The 22,357-nt window shown below is 37.6% G+C and overlaps 1 protein-coding gene across 20 annotated transcripts in view; it reads right to left on the reverse strand.

Moving 5' to 3' along the window:
- Positions 1-6,382: 6,382 nt before the first annotated feature.
- myo18ab (myosin XVIIIA b) overlaps positions 6,383-22,357 on the reverse strand; it is a 336,877-nt gene continuing 320,902 nt past the window's right edge. For 16 of the 20 annotated variants that reach the window (XM_051931132.1, XM_051931131.1, XM_051931130.1 and 13 more), the window contains 3 exons: positions 13,765-13,887; positions 11,887-13,368; positions 7,430-7,574 (listed from right to left, as the gene is read on the reverse strand). In XM_051931132.1, the coding sequence (XP_051787092.1) occupies positions 11,895-13,368; positions 13,765-13,887 (1,597 nt within the window). In that variant the 3' untranslated portion in view covers positions 7,430-7,574; positions 11,887-11,894. Of the gene's footprint in view, positions 7,575-11,886; positions 13,369-13,764; positions 13,888-22,357 lie in introns of all 20 variants that reach the window. The other 4 variants (XM_051931142.1, XM_051931141.1, XM_051931146.1 and 1 more) reach the window with 1 other exon arrangement.

Raw genomic sequence — 22,357 nt, forward strand, 5'->3', positions numbered from 1 at the left:
GTGGGTAAAGATTCAATTCACAAATCAAATAAATGAGAGACATGCTACTTGTTCTCGGGTAATGATTCACCAAAAAAAAAAAAAAAAAAAGTCAATGATGCATATAAATGTGTGTGACATGTTCATAGTACTGTGCTAATCATCATGTCACCCCTCTCCAGCACAATGATTGGGACTTTCTGTCTTACTTACCTCTAATAAAACCCAATTTATAAATGAGAGAGCACCTGTAGCACTAGGCAGGTGTAGTCCAGCACCTTGGCCTCTAGACCACAGCTCAAGGATTTTCCTTCTCTGGTCTCCTAAAAAGCTCTTGTTCAATGGCCAGAGGTGGTACTATATTTTGTATATTCTAATTTCTTTTATAGCAGAAGTCTGCATCTTGGCCGCCAGGCCACACTGCCAACCTACCCAAGTGCCATTAGCAGCCAATCAAAGCAGGCGCTGCATGCCAGACATGAGCCACAATCTCATGAAATGAGATGGCAAGTTTTCCTTCTACTTTTGTCTCTGTCATCTAATCTGTCAAAATCACATAGTTACTGGTTTAGGAGGGAACACTCTTGTTTGCTTATGACAGACAGTTCATAAATCAGATTTTACTATCGAAGGGCAGTTTTTTCAGAGAAATATAAATGCTTAATGCATTTGTTATACAAGTGGGCTGAAAGACACTTAACAGGCCAATTAAAATGGAATAAGCCGCATTCATTAGGCTTTAGAAAAGCTCAGTGCCTGCAGCCAGGATTTAGCTGAATGCCGGCTCACATAAAATCAGTGGCGCGCCTGAAGGTAGGCCATCTTTAATTTAGACGCTGAAAGAAAAAACAAACACAAGTGGAAAGAATGAATAATCTCTTTCAAATGACGATACGGTACTCAAAATGGGAATAAAGACCAATTTCTGTATTGGAGAGGTGAGCAATGTGCACCTTAACAGGCTGAGCACCACTCCTGTACGTCATATTTTTCATTTAACACTTCTTCTTCCAGTTGCCTCCTCCTGACTGCCAAGGGCTCTCAAGTGTGGCTGTGGGCCGGGGTCTATCATACTCACGTCACTAAAGCTTCCTATCATCCTAGATGATCCACCACCTACTGTAAAATAACAGAATTAAAGAGGGGCTTTTAAAGCCATTGTTCTCAAGTCACAGTTGGCACAAGCCTAGTTTTTCCATCACAGGTCAGTAATGGCAGATGTTCATATGCAAAATCCCAGAGCAGAAACTGCACCCAAATCCCTGGATCAGTGTGCTAGGACGCATGTGATAAAACAGTTTCCCGTAAAGCTCCAGTGGCGTCCTGCCCGTATCTTAGATTTTGTCATGAAGTATAGATTGCTGTAAAGTATTCCCCAAAACAAGCTATTCAAGCACAAGCCTTTCGTACCCTGGAAAAACAGTCTAATGGAACATTGCTAGACGAAACCATTGCCTGTTTACAAGACGGACTGAACCAGGCTGCCAGAAATGCGACAATGGGCTTTGTCACCTTGTACCCTTTGTTTTGGCCACACAACATTTCTTGGGCTGTTCCCCTCAATTTGTTATTATCTAGGCCTCTTCAAAATTCTCAGGTACAAACTTCAAACAAGAATTCCTGAAAGGCAGACACATCAAATAATTGAAAACAAGATGTCTTCACCATGAGAGAGATTGCTCTTCTCTCCTATTCCTTTCACGTGTAGTGCGCTTGTATACTTTTATGAATACTGACAGGCTGCTGTAATAAAATAATAACCATTATTGAATCACATAACATGAGGCTGAAAACTTGAAAGATACATAACAAAATAAAAATAAGAACATTCTCAGTGGCGCTCATGGGTGTTAGCCAGGGGCACACGCTTCATTCTCCATCGAGGATTCCTTTTGTTCGTCTAAAAATTACTCGCACGTCCTCCTGCCACTGCCGTGTAATTGGTAATATATCAGCATCCACTGAAAATGAATCCCAGGTTTTCATTTGCACCAAAGAACACTTGAAATGCACAAGCAGCAAAGTGAAGATTTTAAAGTTCTATTCACAAGACTCCATTATGAGTATTTGAAAATTAGGCAATAAGATCGAGCTCACTTCTGGTACAAGCTGGGCTGAGGGGTGACTTCATGAGTACATTTTAAAAATGTGGCCACCGAGCATAGGACACACTGAATGCGGGCTCTCTCTCTCTCTCTCTCTCTCTCTCTCTCACACACACACACAGGACAGGCTTGTCAGATATGATATCTTTAGGAGGCAGAAGGGCACAGGTGGACCTGAAGAACGTTACTGTTTGACCGATGCCTTTATCCAAGATGACCTGCAACATCTAAGATACAATTGTTTTCATTTCTTTTGTTTCATCCAAACATAGCACAGGCCAGTGAAGTGACTTGTCTACTGTCACACAGTGTCAACAGCGTGATTTAAATCCACAACTTCAGGGTTTGAAGTCCAAAGCCTTGATCACTACAGCACACTGCTTGCCATCTTCCAACGTGCAAAGTTAATTCTAAGGCAGCAGCACATTGATACTGTAACCTTCTTATACCAGCAGCATTGTGCACAAGGCTCAGGTCACTTCATCACAGTCATCTGGAAAATATTATTCCTTATTACAAAAATTATTGAACAAATACTAGAATTAAAATGTCAAAGTGGTGCGAAAGCAGTGACGGTATACTGTTGAAACAGATTCGTTTTCACACAATGAATTATTGATATGAAGAAATTGGGAACTTCTACAAATGAAATGTTTTAAGATTTCAGTCTTGGGGAAAGAAATGCATGAATGAACAAAAAAGAGGAGGAGGGATCTTGCAGCAGAAGGTCCAGAAAGAGCTGCAATGGTCTTGACATAGCAGGCAAGACTTCCATCCTCACTGGCTAAAATGATGAATGAAACCATTTCTACTCATAGACCAATGCTGAATGCACAAACCCCCTGATCTGAACTGTGCGGCCCATCTGCTAGGCAGGTGCTTCCTTCCTCACTTCACACTGAGTGTTGCTCTCAGGCAAGCTCATCCAGGAGACACCCAGACATCCTCAAGTCCTCTAGCTGTTTTTTTGAGTTTGTGTATCGGTGATAAAAAACGTCAATCAACAGATTACTTCATGATTCTGAGCAGGTTGCGTTAACAATTAATGCGCAGCAGGTTAAAAATAAAAATTTATAATGCAGCCCTCAATGCTGTACATTGTTTTGAATAAAGATGTTGGTCAAATGTAATTACAATAATATTAATACTGCAAGTCTGTAAACCCAGAAGTGGTTGCTTTCATAGAGCAAACTGAGAGCAACCTGGGTGACAAAAATTCCCAAGACAACATCACACTGTCCGAGAAGGTGAAGCCTCACACAGGCTGCTGTGGTTTCAGCACAGTGAACCCCAACTGAGGACAACTGGGAGGGGAAAACAGTGATCTGGTGAAAGCCAGCTTGATCTGAACCAATGACAGAAGCCCATTATGTCAATGAAGCTACAAGACTATGGCCTGTTAGTATCTAAGTCAGTGCAACCTCTGGTTATATCAACTGTCAAGGGCATAATATGCTGTGCCACATGATGGCAAAGTATAGTTGTCTATCATCTGACATGAAACCTGGAGGGCAAAGACGAGTGGGCTGTACTTAAGACACACTGTCCAAGAAGGCAAACCAGATGAAATCTTTACAGTGAGTGAATGTTTACAGGAAATGAAGATGTCCGAAATTGTGACTGCAAATGGCATTTGGCAGACTTTAATGAAGCAATCAAGCCCAATGGCAGAGAAAGAAATGGGCACTGACAGGGCACTTTCCAGAGCATTGTTAGAAAACGCAATATGAACCTATTTAATATTCATAATGCTGCAAGCAGAGAGAGAGAAAATGCAAAATTTGCATGTAGTTCTTGCTCACTAATGGATACTAAGCGCATTGTTTCTTGTAAATCTTAGACAGAGCACAAGAGACTGCAGCTTGATACACAGAGGAGCAAAGCAGTAGAGAACTACGGCAGAAAGGAATGAAGGGAAGAAAGATGGAAAACACAGACCTTGAAGTGAAGGTAGGCATCCTTAGAGGGCCAAAAACCAGACAGTTCTCACTCGACTTCAAGCCTTGTGTTAAAGGTTTCCATGTGTAAATAACAGCATTTAAATATCTGAGATGTTTCAAGGGCAGGTTAAATATTCCTGCTGATGTAACAAATGAGTACCTGGAGGCCATCCAGCAACAGTGCTTCATTATTAATAGCTAAAAAATATATTGTAAATGGGTGGGGAAAAAACAGCCAGCAAATAGTGAAACATCTAAAATCAAAATACCAGCTGCAACTGGGAGAGGGAGCCTCCTAAAGCTTAGCACACGGGGTCAAATGCGGCCAATGTGATCCGACTGGCTGGCTGACTTTAAAACACTCTATGAATCACAATTAACTGGAAACTAGAAACTCTGTAATGTAAGGATCAGCCAACCAAGTAAATAATTAACGCTACACAGCAGTTGAAGGCCCTGCTTCGTTGCCCTGCTTCTAATCTGATGGGTTTTTGAAAGAATTATTATTAAATGCTTGAAGTCTATTTGTTAAAGGTTCAAACCACTCGCTCACAGCAGAGCTGCTCTGGGGCTCACGATGGTACAGGGAGTCCATATTGGTGACCTCTGAACTAGACTGAAAGCTGCATACATTACACTAATAAAGTGCACCCAGTTTTTTGTAATGTAGCATGTTGTTGCTTTAGTCCTAAAACGCACACACCTGCCAGGGGAAGAAAGAGCCAAGTGGCAATAGTGACAGTGTAAAAGGGCAAGCTTGTGCATTTTTGAGCCATCTCAAACATAACGACTCTCAAAGAAAAAGCTAAAGAAACATTTTAAAAAGGTGCTTGTTGGAATGCTCTTTAGTCATTTTTGTGGTCCAAGTGTTTCTGGAGCACAATGAACCATAACACAGAATGTAATTATTCAACTTGAACCTCTAATGGATCTCTTTTGATTTTACTGATTCAGCCCTTACTGCAGTTTTACATGTCTGCCTGACAGTTCAATAGTGCATAGGCCTATACAGTAAGTCTTCAGTAAAATTTCGAAGCCCAATTTCCTAGACTTTAACTCTACAATAAATATAGAAATCTACAGTGTTGTTTCTTTTTAACAGAAAAAAATCAGTCTTCGCAATAAAAAAGTGAAACTGAATGTGTCCCTTTTTCTTAATGCTTTAATGTTTATTTTTAAAGGGTGGTATAAATTCAAAGGGTTTTTCTTTTTCACCACCAGTTTTTCTTTATATAATTGCTATTATATATTTATTACAAATGCACACTTGTACATAATCTATAAAACTGAAAAATGTATGTATAATCTGAAACCTGAGTTATTTCTTTTTTTTTTCTTCTTACCAGAAATATGCATTTGCTCAGTGGGAGTTTGTACAACAGTGATCACATTAAGAGAGTTAAATGAACAGTAAAGCTTACAGTACCGTTTACAATGGCAGTACACTTCTGGGCAGAATTAAATATCGATCATTTTTCATGTACCCATCAGAGATTTTCAGTTGCCTTTCTGATGTCTGGATTGCCAAATCCCTTTGTTTTTGAGCTGTGTTACCTCAATGGTGCTGTAGACTTGTTCTGTACACCTCTTAGCCATCTGAAATCTGCAGAGTCCTCATTTCCTTCCAGTAGCAGTGCTTGGCTTTCTCATACTATGCCTTTTTGAACAGATGTCCGGTAGAACAAACAAAAAGGACATCCACAGGCAGAAAAACACTCTGAACAAAAAACAAATTTATTAATATGAACTCATTCAAATTGTTGTGCACACACTGCATTTTCAAGGGACTTTGGGTGGTTTGCTTGCAAAGTTAAGTTCTATGTGTTCCAAGCCTTACCCTACTCTATACGTTTCTAGTTATGATCTGTTCAGATAATTTCTTTTTATAAAATATAAAAAGATAAGAAGTCTGTGCAGTTGAAAAGACATAACTGTATTTGCGATCAGCGGGTGAGTATCAGCTGTAGAATCGGAAGCAATAATGTCAGCACCTTTTGACCCACTCATTACAACCTGAAAAAAAGAAACATTTCAATGCAATCCAATTCTGCACCCTTGTTCTTTAAGGAATGATACTAAGTGGTCTGTTGGCTATGTAAAAGAGGCCATGTTAGAACTCCATGAGAGGTCTCTTTAGATTTTACTATCTAATAATAATGAACAATTAAAGAGTAGGACATAATACTGCTTTAAAAAAAAACAAAAAAAAAAAAACAAGTAAAGCCCAAAACAGTATTAGCAAATTTATAGGTCATGAAATCATTCACAGAAAATAAAAATTAGGCTGAAATTTTCTATACTTTCATGTATTATTCCAACAGTTTTCTTTTTTGAGAAACCAAGAAATTATTCAAATAGTCAAAGAAAAAAGCCACCAGCTTTTTATTTACAGTATTTTCAACTGCCAATGCAACTCATTTTGTTACTTAATTTCTTTTGATTAACATGAATGAATGCTAGGGGCCTTACTAGGCAACAACATACTGTTCAATGGCATCTTGCTGGGAACGTACATGAAAAAAATGCATGATATACATGATCAACATACATGGTCTTCATTGAAATATTTAGGTTTGTACCGAATGATCAGACGTTTCTGGGAGCAGTACAGGGAAACATAGATATGCTAAAAGCTTCTTGGGTTCCATTTCATCCCTTCTCAGTTTCTTACCAGTTTGTATTTTTAGCAAGGGATTTATACTATTTAGTGAGTAATAGACAATCTGCAGGTGTCATAATTTAAAAAGTGAATAAAATATAAAAGCAGCAGAAAGGGGTATAAAGTAGAACATTGCCAACACTGCAAACACCCATAGCAAAGTACCTGTTGCTCAGTTCCTGATGATATAAAACATACAGATTATGCAGAAATTACCATGATAAATCTGATGAGTTTAAGAGTTGTGCCATACTGAACTAAAAAGCTATGCATGAAAACTGAAATAAATCTTTGGCTCTTCAACACTGTACAGGGCAGGATGTTTTGTACATGGCAGCATGCTGCAGCAGGAAACGCACACCAAACACAAAACACAGGCAATTCAACTCAAATTAAACAAGCTGATACAACTGGGAGTGTAGACTCCAAGCCGTCATTCACAGCAGCACCTGTCAAAAGCCTCATTGCCTCAAAGGCAATAGCATTTATTAGGCCAAGCAACAGCTGCCCTATTGCCCCAGGCTGAGTTCCCTGCAATAGTATAAAAACAGCCTTATGTAAAGTCTCTATTGCATGTCTGTGTGCAGACTGAGATGTTTATTAAAAAAAAGATGTCTCCTGCTATTTCAGCTCAAGCATTAAAGACCAATGGTGTTGTTATAGTAGAGTTATATTTGTGATGCGTTCCTTGACTGCAGCTTCTTGGTTGGCCATAAGAAGAGCATCATTAAGGCCAGCTATGCTGTGGTTTCTGAAGGCTTGGTATCTCCATCACTGTCACTGAGGTAGCTCCTCTGGGAAAATTTGAACTTGTAGGTGCTGTGGGGTGCATCATTCTCATCATCATCATCTGATTTGTCAATGGAAAAATGTCTGCGATATGATGGGGGGCTGGGGGAAAAAAAAAAAGAACAGGCAGTTTAATAAATTAAATAAACACCACTTACTGAACAATAAGACAACTGGCACAAAATAGCAGTAAATATTTTATTTCTGTGATTTAATTTTTAAATCATGCGTAGTACAGGAAAAAAAAAAACATAGCAACTCCACGAACTCCATGCCACTGATACCTATCTTTCTTGGGTCTTAGGTCTGGAATAATAGAAAATATATTTAGAAGAGCACTTAGACATACTGGGATGTACGTTTGATCCAAAAAACTGAAATGCTTAGAACTATTTAAACTATACAGCAATAAGGAATAAACAGTACTAAAAAGAACTGGAGAACTAAATACCATGCCTATAAGAAGTATTCACATACTTCCAAGTTTTTACATTTTATTGTTACACATCATTGAAATACATTGAATTTAATTTGGCTTTTCTGGCATTGAACAACAGAAAAATACTATATTGTCAAAGTGAAAATGGATCTCTTTAAAGTGGTTTAACTTAATTATAAACAAAAATCATTGATCTCAAAAGTATTCACTCTCTTCAAGTCAGTATTCAGTAGATGCACCTTAGACAGCCATGATAGCCTTGAGTCTATGTGGACATGTCACTTTCTTCATCAGCTTTGCACATCTAAACACTGCAGTTTCATGTCATTGCCACAGCAAAGCTTGCCCATAGCATGATGCTGCCCACACCATGCTTCACAGCGGTAATGATGTGTTCTCGATAATGTTCAGTGTTGAAACATGACATGTAGTCAGGCCAAAAAGCTCAATTTTAGTCTCCTCAGGCCACATAACCTTCTTCCAGTCTCCCATATGCCTTCTGGCAAACTTTAGCTGAGATGTCATTTGTGTTTCCTTTATTATTATATTATTTTAATAAACAGTGGCTTTCTCTTTGCCTTTCTCCCAAAAAGCTTCAACGGAAGAAGTACCTAGGGCAACAGTTGTTGTCTGTACAGTCTCTCCAATCTTTTCACCTGTTGCTTGTATCTCCTTCAGAATTACCAGAGGTCTCTTTGGTGGTCTTCCTCACTAGTCCTCTTCTTGCATGATCACTCAGTTTTTGTGGACGACCTGCTCTAGGCAGATTATGACAAGGAATTTTTCATTGACTTGAATATTCACTCGTCTCCATCCCCTGACTTGTGCTTTCCAATCACCTTTTGATTAAGTTATTAAGAGTGTTCCTTCATCTTCATTTTGTATGTTAGGCCACAACACTACAAGCTGGACCTTCCAGACAAGGTGCATTTATACTACAATTAACTGAACCCACCCTAACCAACTATAGACAGGTGATCTTCACTGAATTATGGGACTTCTAAAACCAATTGTTTGAACCAGTGAGAATTTACACATGTCACAACTTAAAGGGGGTGAATGGTTATGCCATCCATTGTTTTGTGTTTTATATTTGTAATTAATTTAGACCACTTTGCAGAGATCTGCTTTCAATAGAGTCTTTTTTTGGTTGTCAACAAGCCAAATTAAATCCACTGTGATTCAATACTGTATAACAATAAAATGTGAAAATGTCCAAGGCACTGAATGCTTACAATCTTTTAAACATTCTAAAAATCTATAACTGATTGGTCTTATGTTTGCAGAGCAGGGTAAAAAATGTAATTTGAATTGGTCTCATTTAAATTATGATTGGTGTAGTCTTCAGCCACAGGTGGCTACTACACAATTCACAAACACAAGAGTACAAATAGAAACAGTCTCATTATAGGCTTGATATTCAGATTATGTAGATAGTATGATAGGGGTTCAGAATAATGCAGTTCTATTAGAACTGGAAAGACAAACTATATGAACAGTAAACATTGATTGCTCTTCACTTTCCAATAGGGAAAGCAGCAGAGTAATTTAACAAGCTCCACAAACTGAAGTACATTAGATAAGTTTTGCACAATCCCTGAACTACCTGCAGCCAATGCCATTTTATGGGCAGTACACACCTAAATGTTACATGTTGTTCCCTGAAATAAAAAGTTTTCCTTTCTTTTTTGGCTAAGCTTGCTGGTGGCTTATACTTCATAAGATTATTCCAGCAGCTTGCAGTGTAGTGCCTGGGGCAAATGTTTGAAGATAATAATTCTGTATTTTTTAAATAAACACAAAAGCATACTGGGAAAGATATTTATTTTTCCAAATAAAACAGCAATACTTAAACCGACAAGCGTAATGGTGTGAACTGTGCTTTTGTTAGTTTATTACCTTGACTGTGAATGCAAAAGAGTGACCTGCAGACAATCATTTTACATGCATTGGTATTAATTGTCAGAAATGTAATGAATCCTTAAAGGGTAAGTTTGTTTTTTTTTTTTTGTTTTTTTTAAAAAGCCATTTTTTCATAATCATGGGATATATTAATCTGCCAAATTGTGTTCTAAAGTGAAGTGTTTTATAAATGTAAAAAATATCTTCTCTGTTCTTGTAGCTTACAATGAGGCTGAAGGATACATGGGTCCACAGGTGAATATTGCATAAAACTTAACCAAACATCAATTTTTCAAGCCAGAAATGTTAAGAGTGTTGATCTGAATCTAGAGATTACATACATATTGCCAAACAGTGTATCCATGTAGTCTAAGGAGGTAAAAAAAATAACAAACCACATTTTTTGAAAAATACAGCCATTTTTAAAGGGGACTGTGCACTTTACAGTGCCAATTGTCATCCTCTGTGACATTTTTCAGAGCCAGAGGTGTGGATTCACCTCGAACACTCTTGGCCAAGCACAGATACTGCAAGTGCAGATGTGAAGAGATGTCTCTGTTGTGTAGAATACTACGTAATAATAACTGAAAATGTTATACTTAAGATTGCTTATATTCTTTCACTATATGGAAACTTATTTCACTGTTTTGCGAAGACATATCCTGCTACTACCAGATCGATAATGTACACATTTGCTTCAGTCAGAGTGAATACTGTAATAACTCGTTTCTGGATGTTGGAGGGAGGGTGGTTGGTGGTACAACAGATGGAGGAATGAAAGTAGCCACATTACACTGACTGATGGTGACATGCCCTAAAAAGGATTTTCTGGTTTCAGCAGTGATTGCCACCCACTACACAATGACACATGCTACCAGCTCCTTCAAACCCTTGGCTTGCTCATGGACAGCACTTAGCTCAGCAAGAGTGACTCATCACACATTAATAAAGTCAATAATTGGTTTCTGTTGCTTCAGTCTGATCTAATACGCACTTTGCCTTTTTCATCTTTTTTATCATATATTTGCTGGACACACTAAAAAACATGCAAAGTGCAGGTAGCTTGGCTCTTTCAAAAATATAACGGCTTTTATTAAAAATACAATGCAGGATAATTGGTTCACTTTCAATTTATTGTTATTTGTGCAAAGTATAATAAAAGTCTTGTGTTCTTTCACTGTGCTGCCACTTGGCATGAATCTCGTCTGTAGGCTATATAAAATAACACAGAATGTAATGGGCGAAAAGGCAGTGTCTTTTAGGAAAAATAATCATATAAGTTTTCATCTGTCTGTTACTACAAGCCATGGCAGAAAATAACTTTTGAAAAATTAGAATTGCAGAAGAAAAAGTAGATTATAGGCAGAATATACCTTGGTTCTGAGAGCTTGTTGGGATTGTCATAGATCCACCCACAACAGAGGCTGTGAGCAGACAAGTGAACAGGAAATATATTCCTAACTCAAGAAAAACAGTTTCAAGAATACATAACAAAATAGTTGTTCATAGTTTCTGTCATTATCACAAGGATGCCTCATAAATGCAGAAGAAACATTTTCTTAATTTGAAATCTTTGCTATTTCAAAGTGGACATATTTCTTATGTTTTAAGGCTTTTTCATTTACCTGTGGATAAATGTACCCTTTAGGCCCATTGTAAGCAGCAAGAACAGATGAGGCATTCTTAAAATTTTTAAAAAGATGCTTCACTTTTGAAACAATTTTACGCAACAAATTTGTATATACAATGATTGTGATGCAACTCCAGTAGAGGATCACTAATCTGTGACCAAAGGGTAAAAATTTGTACATGATGAAAATTGTAATATTTCTTCACTGAAACATAAGGCTAAGATAAGATCATATTTTTTCTTTGGCTTTCCAGGAAAATACTGTTTCGCCAAATCACTGTGTAAATAAGCTAGGGAAGCATAGTGATGTTTTAAGAGTTTTATGGTCATACTGAAGTCAGATGGCAAGTATCTTTTTGTAGAAATAAACATCCCAAAACACTCCAGGCAGAATAGTTAGTTTCACACCATGCAAACATGAGGTAGTTTTTTAATGGACCTACTGCATCCTCTAATCACTCTCAGGCCTATACAGGTATTTCATCATCAGGCTGTCCACTTTCTTTTTACGTTTCTTCTCCTCCTTTTTAGACTTGTGACCTTCTTCTGTCGTTCTGCTAGGCTGGAGGCTGTCCTCCTCTGAGACCATGGCTTGCTTTTGAGGACCTTTTTTAATGCTACTTGAACTTCTATATGAAATGGTAGATCCTCCTGAAGATGATGAGGAGGAGGAAGAGGAGGAAGACTCAGATGATGACTCAGAACAAACATCTTTTCTTTGTGACTTCTTCTTTGACTTTTTTTTGGAGCCCTTCTTTTTATTCTTGTGGTTATCCTCAGATGAATTTCCAGACTCAGAACTTTTGCTTCTCTTCTTTTTGGACTTCCTGCTGCTCCGGCTACTTCTGTTGCTACAGCTACTAATTGGCCTTGAGAAGTCCATGGCAGAAGCAGACCTTCTTAGATTTGTGGAGGAACGCCCCTCATCGTCTACAAGTGCATTCTTCATACTGTGTACACTTTTTTTATCATCTTCATCATCATTATCCTCTTCAGAATCTGCTTCCAAGCTCTTCCTTTTGAATTTGATAGGTTTGTAGCTGAGGACCTCATTAATTGCAGCTTCCAGATCTGCATCTAGATAGTTCTTATGTACAACAGGCTTGATATCTTTAATGTCAGTGTAAGTCTCATCAGAAGGTGAGATTCTGGATCTTGGAGGTACCGAAAAACTACGGCCTAGAGAATGAGGGCTATAGGATATGGATCTAGTTTCACTGAATGCTACACTTGCTGCATCGTTATCAAATTCATTTGCTCTGCTCCTTGAAAGGGAAAATTTTGAGTCACTTCGTCCTCCAGCAGGAGGACTCCACTCTGATCTACGACTAAGGGCAGGACTGGATGATCCAATGGTCTCACTACGACCATCATCCAGTCGGGACAGACTTTGTCTTAAACTAACAGAACCAGAAAGTGCAAAACTGGTCGTGGACTTAGCATCATCTTCAATATCCAATCCTCTTCTAGTAGAAGCACGACTGACTGGAACAGAAAGTGTAGACTCTTTATCAAAATCAGGGCTAACAATGGACCATCTACGATCTAAACCTTTTCGAGCTCTGCTAGTGGCTTCAGAGTAAGCCTGAGATATAATGGATCCAGAATCATCTAGGTCATCACTAGGTTGGCACTTTTTCCAGTTACTTGAGTAAGTGTCTTCTGGGTTATCAGAATTTCTCTTTGTTTTTCGGAAAGACCTATCAGGGGAATCTGATCTCTCTTTCAAAGTAGTAAACAGGGAGTTTTCATCTCCTGTGCCACCAATAGAATCTTTAAGATTTGAGCGCTTCCTATAACTTAGAGAACTCATGACTGAAACAGGCCTGGAGTCCTCCACCTCTTTACCATCCTTACAGCTCTCTTTTACTTCTTTACCAATCTTCCACTCTTTCGTATCTTTTGCATCAATATTTGCAGCAAATCTTTTGAAGGTGGAAGACAGAACAAAAATATATAAAGGGAAGAAAAAAGTAGGAAGAGCACATTAATATTAATATAATCACAATGCTGAATGGGCATTTCTTTAAAGTATTCAAACACCATTCATTAAAAGAATAAATAAATGTGAAAATAAAGTGATTAAACATTATAAGAAATATTCTTCTATACTTAGAGAAAGGTAGACATTGAAACAGTGGCAGTAAGTGCATAAATTGAAGGTGCTAATCTTTTAAGAATTCCTAACCTGATGAATTGTGGAGTCCTGTTAATCCCAATGTAAAAGCTACACTTTCTGGTGAGATTCAGGAATAGGTTTTCTTTTTCCCTAACACAGAATATAATTACTGGCACCACTATTGCTCAAGTATTTTACTAACCTTGAACCTTTCAAACTACCATCATCAGAGAGAGTTTTTGAAGAGCCTTTGTTTTTTGACAGCCAGGACTTGACCCCATCAACACGGTCCTCCACTTCAGAATCAGTCTCTGAATCATCCTCACTGCGGATACAGATGTAGTGTTAAAATGTAATTAAATAAGAAAATCTAATGCAATGTCACAAAAGTATGGCAATCATGATGTATATCAGGAGTAAAGGGTTAGTAACAGAATATCATGCAGCATCAGGTGCACAAAAACAATTGCAGCTTCCAGTGCGCTTTTTCCAAACCTCTGTACTACTGCACTTTGTTAGTAAAGCACGCTTTTTTTTTTCCTCCATCTTCCTTTCCCATGAATCTGACAACTTCAGCAGAATAAGCTTGCATAACAGAAAAAGGCTTTAGGCATGCATTTTTCTAAATTGTCTTCATTCTCTTTCTAAATTCCTTCAAAATTAAAATAGATATAACATACAATATAGTAGAGGAAATGAATATTGTAGGCAAAGTAGAATGGATCTGGTAAATGTACATCAATACAACAAGTCAAATAGCAGCACTGAAATGCTCTAACTGCTAAAGACACACTATCAATAAAGGTGAACTATAACCTTTCACACCCTGAATGGATGCATTTGTTCCTGTTACATAAACAAACCAATCTTACCAGGGGAAAATAGCTATTAGTTAATGGACCACTTCTAAATAAAAATATGCACTTAGTGTAATTTTTTTTAAAGTACATAATTATTTCAAATTGTCCAAGCTAAAGCTCTTTGTGTCTTAATGCTGCGTGGGTTGCAAATCTTTCCTTTGTAGCTATAATTAACTGTGCAAACCAAATTAAATATATTAAAGCGCCACAATTGTTGCTACATATTTTTACGGAAAAATGGAAGCCTAGCTCCTCATTGAGGAACTCAAATTGCATTAATGAATAGGAGAATCACAGTCCATGGGAGTAGGATGCATTTTTGACATACTGACTATAAGGAGAACATGCAGGATTCTGTGATAAATTATCAGGTGCTTGATATGGATGAGAAAGGAGTCAAATATACTCTTAAAAGATGCATACAGTTTTTCCTGATACAAGAAATATCACTTTTGATGCATGAGAAGGCATTCAGTTCTCGCCGGAAACATTAATAATCCAAATTACAGAAGATTAATATTCATAATATTCATTAATGTAAACATACTAAAAATCTGATGATATTAGCTTCTCTTAGAAATCAACAGAAGAGTCATTTTTGACTGTGGCAGACACTAATAAGAAATGCTTGGTTGCAAGTGTGGAATGTTTACAGATACTAAAAGCAACAATTATTATATTATAGGTTTTAAAAAAAGGCCAGGTTGTGCACGTCTACCACATAGTTTGCATACCCCTAATTATGACAGTCTTTCTGCATAGTACTGTCATTATAATCAAACTAGGAAAAAGACATTCAGAACATGTTTAACATTCTAAGGAAAAGGGCTCAAAATACTACCAATCCTTAAACCTACCAGCTGATTTCTTATTGTGGTGCTTCATTTGCAGAATTCAACTATACAAATGGTAGTTCCAGCTAGGACATATCCTTGAATGTATAAAGAGAATAATGCCTTTGTACATCTACACATGCTTGCAAATATGCCTTGCTAATTTGTACAAAGATGTTTCTGCCTGAACCAACCTTTGTGTTGCTCAGAATGCTTTGCAGAAATTCAAATTTATTGATATCATTTTCTGCTTAGGACTTCACAATTCTGAGGGACAAAAATACTGAAATATTAGTAAGATGGGGCAAGAGCGAGCTACATTTCTCACAGAGGCTCACACCTCTAGAAAACCCCCCAGTCAACTACAAACCCTGTTCCTAACCCCCCCCGGGCAATTTCTGTTCGAGTCATGCAGGCATCAGCACAAACCACTGGCTTGAGGCTACACCTTGGCAATTTTCTTAAAACAGCACTTAATGTGAGGAGGCCTCCCTTGAACAAACATGTAAGCAAAACTGTGGCCTGGCTGAGATTTGTAATCGACTGCATTACACATTATGTCACACACAATTTCTGTTCTCGGCTGCATACCATTAGTTAACTGGTTCTGAAGCCCAAGGGAGCAAACAAACAGAGAGTGTGCAGTAGAAGACATTAATTGTATGTGACAATTGGACTCCAGTGGCTGTATATCTCTGTTACACACTATTACATTTATCATTAGCTGCTATGGATTCCTGTTTTCTCTAACCATCTCACAGATTTCACAGTGGCCTTTAGTAAAAAGTCACTGGTAAATTATTCCTTCAAAACTATACAAATGGAAACCTGAGGTGGACCATTGGATAAAAGTCTAAGTACAGTGACGTCTGGACAAAGTTAAGAACAAACAGGGTGTGTTTTTATTAAATTCAGTTGTCTGTATTTTTTGTACCACTGCAGTCCAAATCTACACAGTAAAAGTTCAACAGCCCAGGCACTCCCTAGTGTTCTGCATGCAAGCAAGTAGTGCCCATTTTAAATGTAATATACAGTATCAAAAGAAAAAAGTTGCAGTAAATTTCATTTCCCTCTGATGATATAAAACATAAATAAATGACACATTGCTTTACGTTATTTTCATACAAGTTTGAGCTTATTCCTGGAGACCATTTTGCTTTCTACACATTTGTCAACAGAAAGAGGTACTGCATTATATCATTTCGATGTGACACTGAAACTGCCCAAGACGCAGATGCAAAACTTGGGAATTGTGACAATGAAACCTTTCAAGTTTTTCTTAAACATTCCTGATAAGACTTCTCATTGTTGTATAAGCTATCCAGGTCTTCTGTGAGAAAAGCAGGTACACAATAAGATGCTTTTTCCACCATTCTTTAGAGTTGGAAAAAGGTTTTGGTGTTGGCATGCAACTTTCTTTGTTTCTTTGTTTTTTTTTTTTAAAATACAAATTCCATTTTTTCTGACTGGCAACAGATCTTATCAACTATAGTACTGAATTTCCAGCATTTGAGTACTGACTACAGAGTGATGCAGGCCCAGAACTTTAGAAATATTTTTGCAGCCCTTTCAAGCTTTAGGAAATTTAACATCCCTTCCTCCAAGGTCGTCTTCATTTTTTTAGCAAGGTGTGCTGTGCTTCTCTATTGTAAAAAAATCTGTCTATTCATCCAATCATTTTCAATCCTGCTCAGAACCACCTCTCAATTTCCTGATCCCTTCTTCCCTCACTCGTGAACAAGTTCCCGAGATACTCAAACTCTTCAGTTCAAGGCAGCACCTCACCTCCAACCCAGAGAGGGCACTCCTCCCTTTTTCATGACCTCAGACTTGGCCACTTAACACTTGGCCCCAGTGCACATCTAAGATCATAGTCTAATGAAGCCAGCAAGACATCATCATCTGCAAAAAGCAGAGATGAGATCCCGATGTCACTTAACTGGACACCCTCCACTCATTTGCTGTGGCTATAAATTCTACCCATAAAAATTACAAACAGAATTGGTAACAAAGGGCAGCACTACCGGAGTCTCACACCCACTGGATATGAGTCTGATTTACTGCTGGCAAGGTGAATCAGGCTTTTGCTCTGGTTACACAGGGACATAAGAGCCCAAGATTGCTAGCCTGGTATCCAATACTCTTAATGCAAAGCACCCACCAGAGTACACCCTGAGAGACATGGTCAGATGCCTCTTTCAAGCCCACAAAATACATGTTGACTGGTTGGGCATACTCCCATGAACCCTCCTGAATCCTTGTAAGGATAAAAAGCTAGTCCAGTGTTCCACACCTATATTGTTCCTCCTGAATCCAAGGCTTTACAATGGCTGGATCCTCCTTTTCAGATCCCTGGCATAGGCCTTCCCAAGAAGGCTAAGGAGAGTGATCCACTAAAGTTGGATCTTTACGAAAGGGGAGCACCACCCTAGTTTGCCAATCCAGAGGCAATGTCCCTGACCTCCATGCAATTCTGAAAAGGTGTGTCAGCCAAGACAGCCTAACAAAATCCAGAGTCTTTAAGACTTCAGGGCCAATATCATCCACCCCCAGAGCCCTAACACCAAGGACTTTTTTTTCCTTAACTACTTTAATGACTTCAGCTCAAGTGATGGGCGAGTTCTCCTCCAAATGCCCTAATACTGCATCTTAAAAGGAAGGTGTGTCAGTGGGGTTTAGAAAGTCCTTGAAGTGTTCCTTCTATGTCCCCACTCCATTCCTGCTATAAACTGGATGAGCAAAGGATACCGTCTCCCTCTTCATTTACCTGACAGATTGTCAGAATCACTTCGAAGCTGACTAAAAGTAATTGTCCATGACCTCACCAAACCCCTTCCATATCTGAGTTTTTACTTTCGCCATTGTCATGTTCCACTTAGCCACATTCTCAGCCACTAGAGCCCCTATTTTTTTTTTTTAAATCATGAAACATCGTTTTTTTTTTTTTTTACACAGCAGAATACTTTAAAAACACATCTATTTTATTTTGTTGAATAGAACGCCTGACTCCAACTGCCTCTTTCCTTGAATATTTAAACAATATATTCAATATAAGATGTATAATTGCACAATTTTGTGTGCGCTTTTTTTTTTAATCACACTTCCTTTATTCAGTTCAATGACTTACAGAAAGTTCAGATCATGCAGAAATGCAAGAAATTCATAAGGGCTCGCAAACCTTTTTTACTCACAACTAAATATTAATCCTTGCCATGTCTTCTTCAGAACTCTTTGCATAATGGAGAAATTACTAAAGGCTGCAACCTAGCAAATATTATTCCATTAGACAGAAAAGGTGGATAGGTCAACGCTAGTAACTATAGACCTGTTAAATAAAAATACACTGCAAGTAAATTAATAGAATCAAATATTAAACGGGCTGCAAAGTGGTTATTGCTGATGCTTTACAGACCGAATCTCAGGCCTGGTTCGTGTCTCTGTGAGATTAAATGTTCTCCAAATGTCTGTGTTGGTTTTCATCCACACACTCCAGTTTTTCCCTCACATCCATAAAGGTGTGCATGTTAGGTTAACTGTCCCTGGGTAAGAGTGGATGTGTTTGTAAATGAGCCCTTCAGTGGTCTAGTACTCTTTTCTAGAGCTGTTTCCTGCAAGGACAAGCTGTTTCTCCCTGCACTCCTGACTTGGATTAAGCATGCCATAGAATATTACGGTAAATGTTAAAAGCAAGTCTGTGTTATAAGAAAGCAGTAAATATGGTGTTAGAGAGAGGAAATCATTTTTCACTAATATGGTAGAATTTCTGTGAGGAGGCATCAAACACATTTGGCCCTTGTGGGGCAAACAAAATTTTTCACTTTCATTTTCAAAACGCTTTGATAAGTGGTCAATCTCTAAAAAATAAACTGCAACACTGCCATAAATACAGAAAGAAAATATTATGTTGCACTGATTTTTTTCGGAAAGAGGTGACATTAGAAACAGTATTTTTCTTGTTAACAAAAAATATTAATTCCTCTAACTAAAATTAAAATAAAAATTAAAAATTGTCTGAAATTTGTAACAAAAAGGAATATTTGAAAATAAAAAAAGGAAAATAAGTAAATAAAACAAAAAATTTTTTTGTAGTTTTGATTTTTATATGCAGTTGCTGACATACTGATTACAACTGCATTAATTTTGTTTAAAAAAGACATTCATTTGTGCATGTGCGCAAGTACTCCATTCTGCAGTTCTTAGGAGTCTTGTGATCAGCTGGTCTATTCTGGGGATTTTGTTGGTCATTTTCAGCTATCAGTCAGGACTGGGAGTGAAAACCGAAGCCAGAGACCACTTCTGAGGATTTCATGTACCAAAACTGAATGTCAGTCACAGACGTCCTGCTAGTTCTTAGTAGGTGGCAGCTTTAACTAAACGTCACGAAGAAGGAGCTAAAAACATGCAACCCTGTTCCTTTGGAAGATTTGTTAAGTGCAAGTGACCACCCCTGGCTTCAAATCTGATCAGTACTAAAACTGGGGAGGTGAAAAAATGAACAGTGTAATCTTTGAATGCCAAAAAAGGTAGGAAGTTCAGTAAGCAGCATTAATGGCCTGCATTTTCAAGTTATGAAAATTGATAGATAGATAGATAGATAGATAGATAGATAGATAGATAGATAGATAGATAGATAGATAGATAGATAGATAGATAGATAGATAGATAGCTGCAAGTAAAAAAAAAAAGTTTTAAAGTCATATTTTCATGTCCTAAATTCATAATTATTATATTACATAATAATACATAGTGATCAAATCAGTGTAAAATGAAATCCAACCTGATGGAGCTTGAGAGGTGCTGCAAAGAGGAATGGGCGAAACTGGCCAAGGATAGGTGTGCCAAGCTTGTGGCATCATATTCAAAAAGACTTGAGGCTGTAATTGCTGCCAAAGGTGCATCGACAAAGTATTGAGCAAAGGCTGTGAATACTTATGTGCATGTGCTTTCTCAATTTTTTTATTTTTAATAAATTTGCAAAAATCTCAAGTAAACTTTTTTCACGTTGTCATTATGGGGTGTTGTGTGTAGAATTCTGAGGAAAAAAATGAATTTAATCAATTTTGGAATAAGGCTGTAACATAACAAAATGTGGAAAAAGTGATGCATTGTGAATACTTTCTGGATGCACTGTATAATGCACTTGTGATCTGTCGTCTGGAATACAGCATGTATTTAGCCAACAGTGCTAAAGAAAGATCAGATCTTTTATATGGCTGCAGATTATGAGCTACAAGGAAAGATCCAAAGAGTCTTTCAGTTTATGCAAATAGAGGCTGATCGGTTTATTTAAAGAAATATAGTAAGTATAAGAAAGACAGTAACAACGATATATGCTAGATTTTAATTTAAAATGGTATCTTTAAGAAGAGCACACACTTCAGCATAAACAGTAAAAATTATATAATACAAAGACAAAAAAGAAACACCTAAGAAACAAAGTTACCTGACAATGTAGTTCCTATTAATTCTTAAAGAACCTTCAAATTTGAGTAGTATGTTGTTTCCAAGTCAAATGAATAGAAACTGTTTGACCTAAGTCAGACTGAATAGCCTGTTCTTACTAAAAATGTTCATAAGGTTTTATTACTTATCAGTGAAAAGATAGAGACTAAGTGATCGGCTTCTACAGAATGTCATCCATAATTGCAGAAAAAAAGCCATGAATAGATTTAGTTTAGAGTACCAAGGTTTGTTGGCCAAATATTGATAAATTATTCAGAGGTTAGCACTTTACATAAAAATTCCATTAGTCATGTTCAATTTAAATATATCACTCTATATCATGATATCTTACATATACAGCAATCTTTTTCTTTAACATGTAATGAAGCAAAGTAAAATACCACTAACAGTTAAATAAAATGCTAAAACTCTACAAATAAATAAATCACTCTAATACGTACTTTTTGTTTATGATTAGTATCGAGTCAGTCAGGAAGGTATGACAGACAGGCATGCCATGCTGTGTGATTGTAACATATCTTAGTGCAATCCACGGATTGATTTCATTCTTCCAGATTAAAGAACAAAGAAATCAGTCACATCACAGGAATGTTTTACATTAAGTCAGTGAGTCAAACAGTTTGAACCACTTAATACTTAACTATATAGCAATTGTATAGTATTGTGAAAATCGTAATTTCAAAGTAATTAAAAGATGTCAGCCTTATTTCTTGTTGTTATTACGTCTGTCTGCTTGAAATGCCCCACTCTCAGTGGACTGATATTGTTGAAATTTGGTAAACTTATTCTTTAAGAAAATGTGGGAAAATTCAATTTTCTTTGAGATGACTCAAACAAAGCATGCTTTATAAAATATTTAAATCAGAAAGAATCACATATAAAAGAATGTGATGCTTGTGTGAACATCTGCAACATCAAGTCAGTTTTTCTGCTGTTTGTAGTCACACCAGGTCAGTTAAATGATCTATGGAACCATAAAAAAATGCAAGAAAGGAAAGCTAAAAGTCACTCAACATATTTAGAAATGAACTGAACAGAAAATGGACTATGCAAGCCATTATGCAAAAAGTGAATATACATCCTCACAGCTGAATTATTAGTAGATTATAATACTTCAATATTTCTTTGACATTACAAGCTACAGTATCAGTAAACGATAACAACTGGTCTGTTGCAGCCAACAATTTCCACTTGAGACTTCAACATTGGGCAGCACGGTGGGTAGCGCAGTTGCCTCGCAGTTAGGAGACCTGGGTTCACTTCCCGGGTTCTCCCTGCGTGGAGTTTGCACGTTCTCCCCGTGTCTGCGTGGGTTTCCTCCGGGTGCTCCGGTTTCCTCCCACAGTCCAAAGACATGCAGGTTAGGTGCACTGGCGATTCTAAATTGTCCCTAGTGTGTGCTTGGTGTGTGTGTGCCCTGCGGTGGGCTGGGTGGGCAAATTTGTTTCCTCCCTTGCGCCTTATGTTGGTTGGGATTGGCTCCAGCAGACCCCCGTAACCCTGTAGTTAGGATTTAGCGGGTTGGATAATGGATGGATGGATGGATGGACTTCATCATTGATTTAAGGCTGCATCGTCTATCTTTCAAAAATTTTATGTTTAAGATATATGAACTACTATTAGTAACAGGCTCTCCATA

Source organism: Erpetoichthys calabaricus, chromosome 8 (genome assembly GCF_900747795.2).
Source record: "Erpetoichthys calabaricus chromosome 8, fErpCal1.3, whole genome shotgun sequence".
In the NCBI taxonomy this organism is placed as follows: domain Eukaryota; kingdom Metazoa; phylum Chordata; class Cladistia; order Polypteriformes; family Polypteridae; genus Erpetoichthys; species Erpetoichthys calabaricus.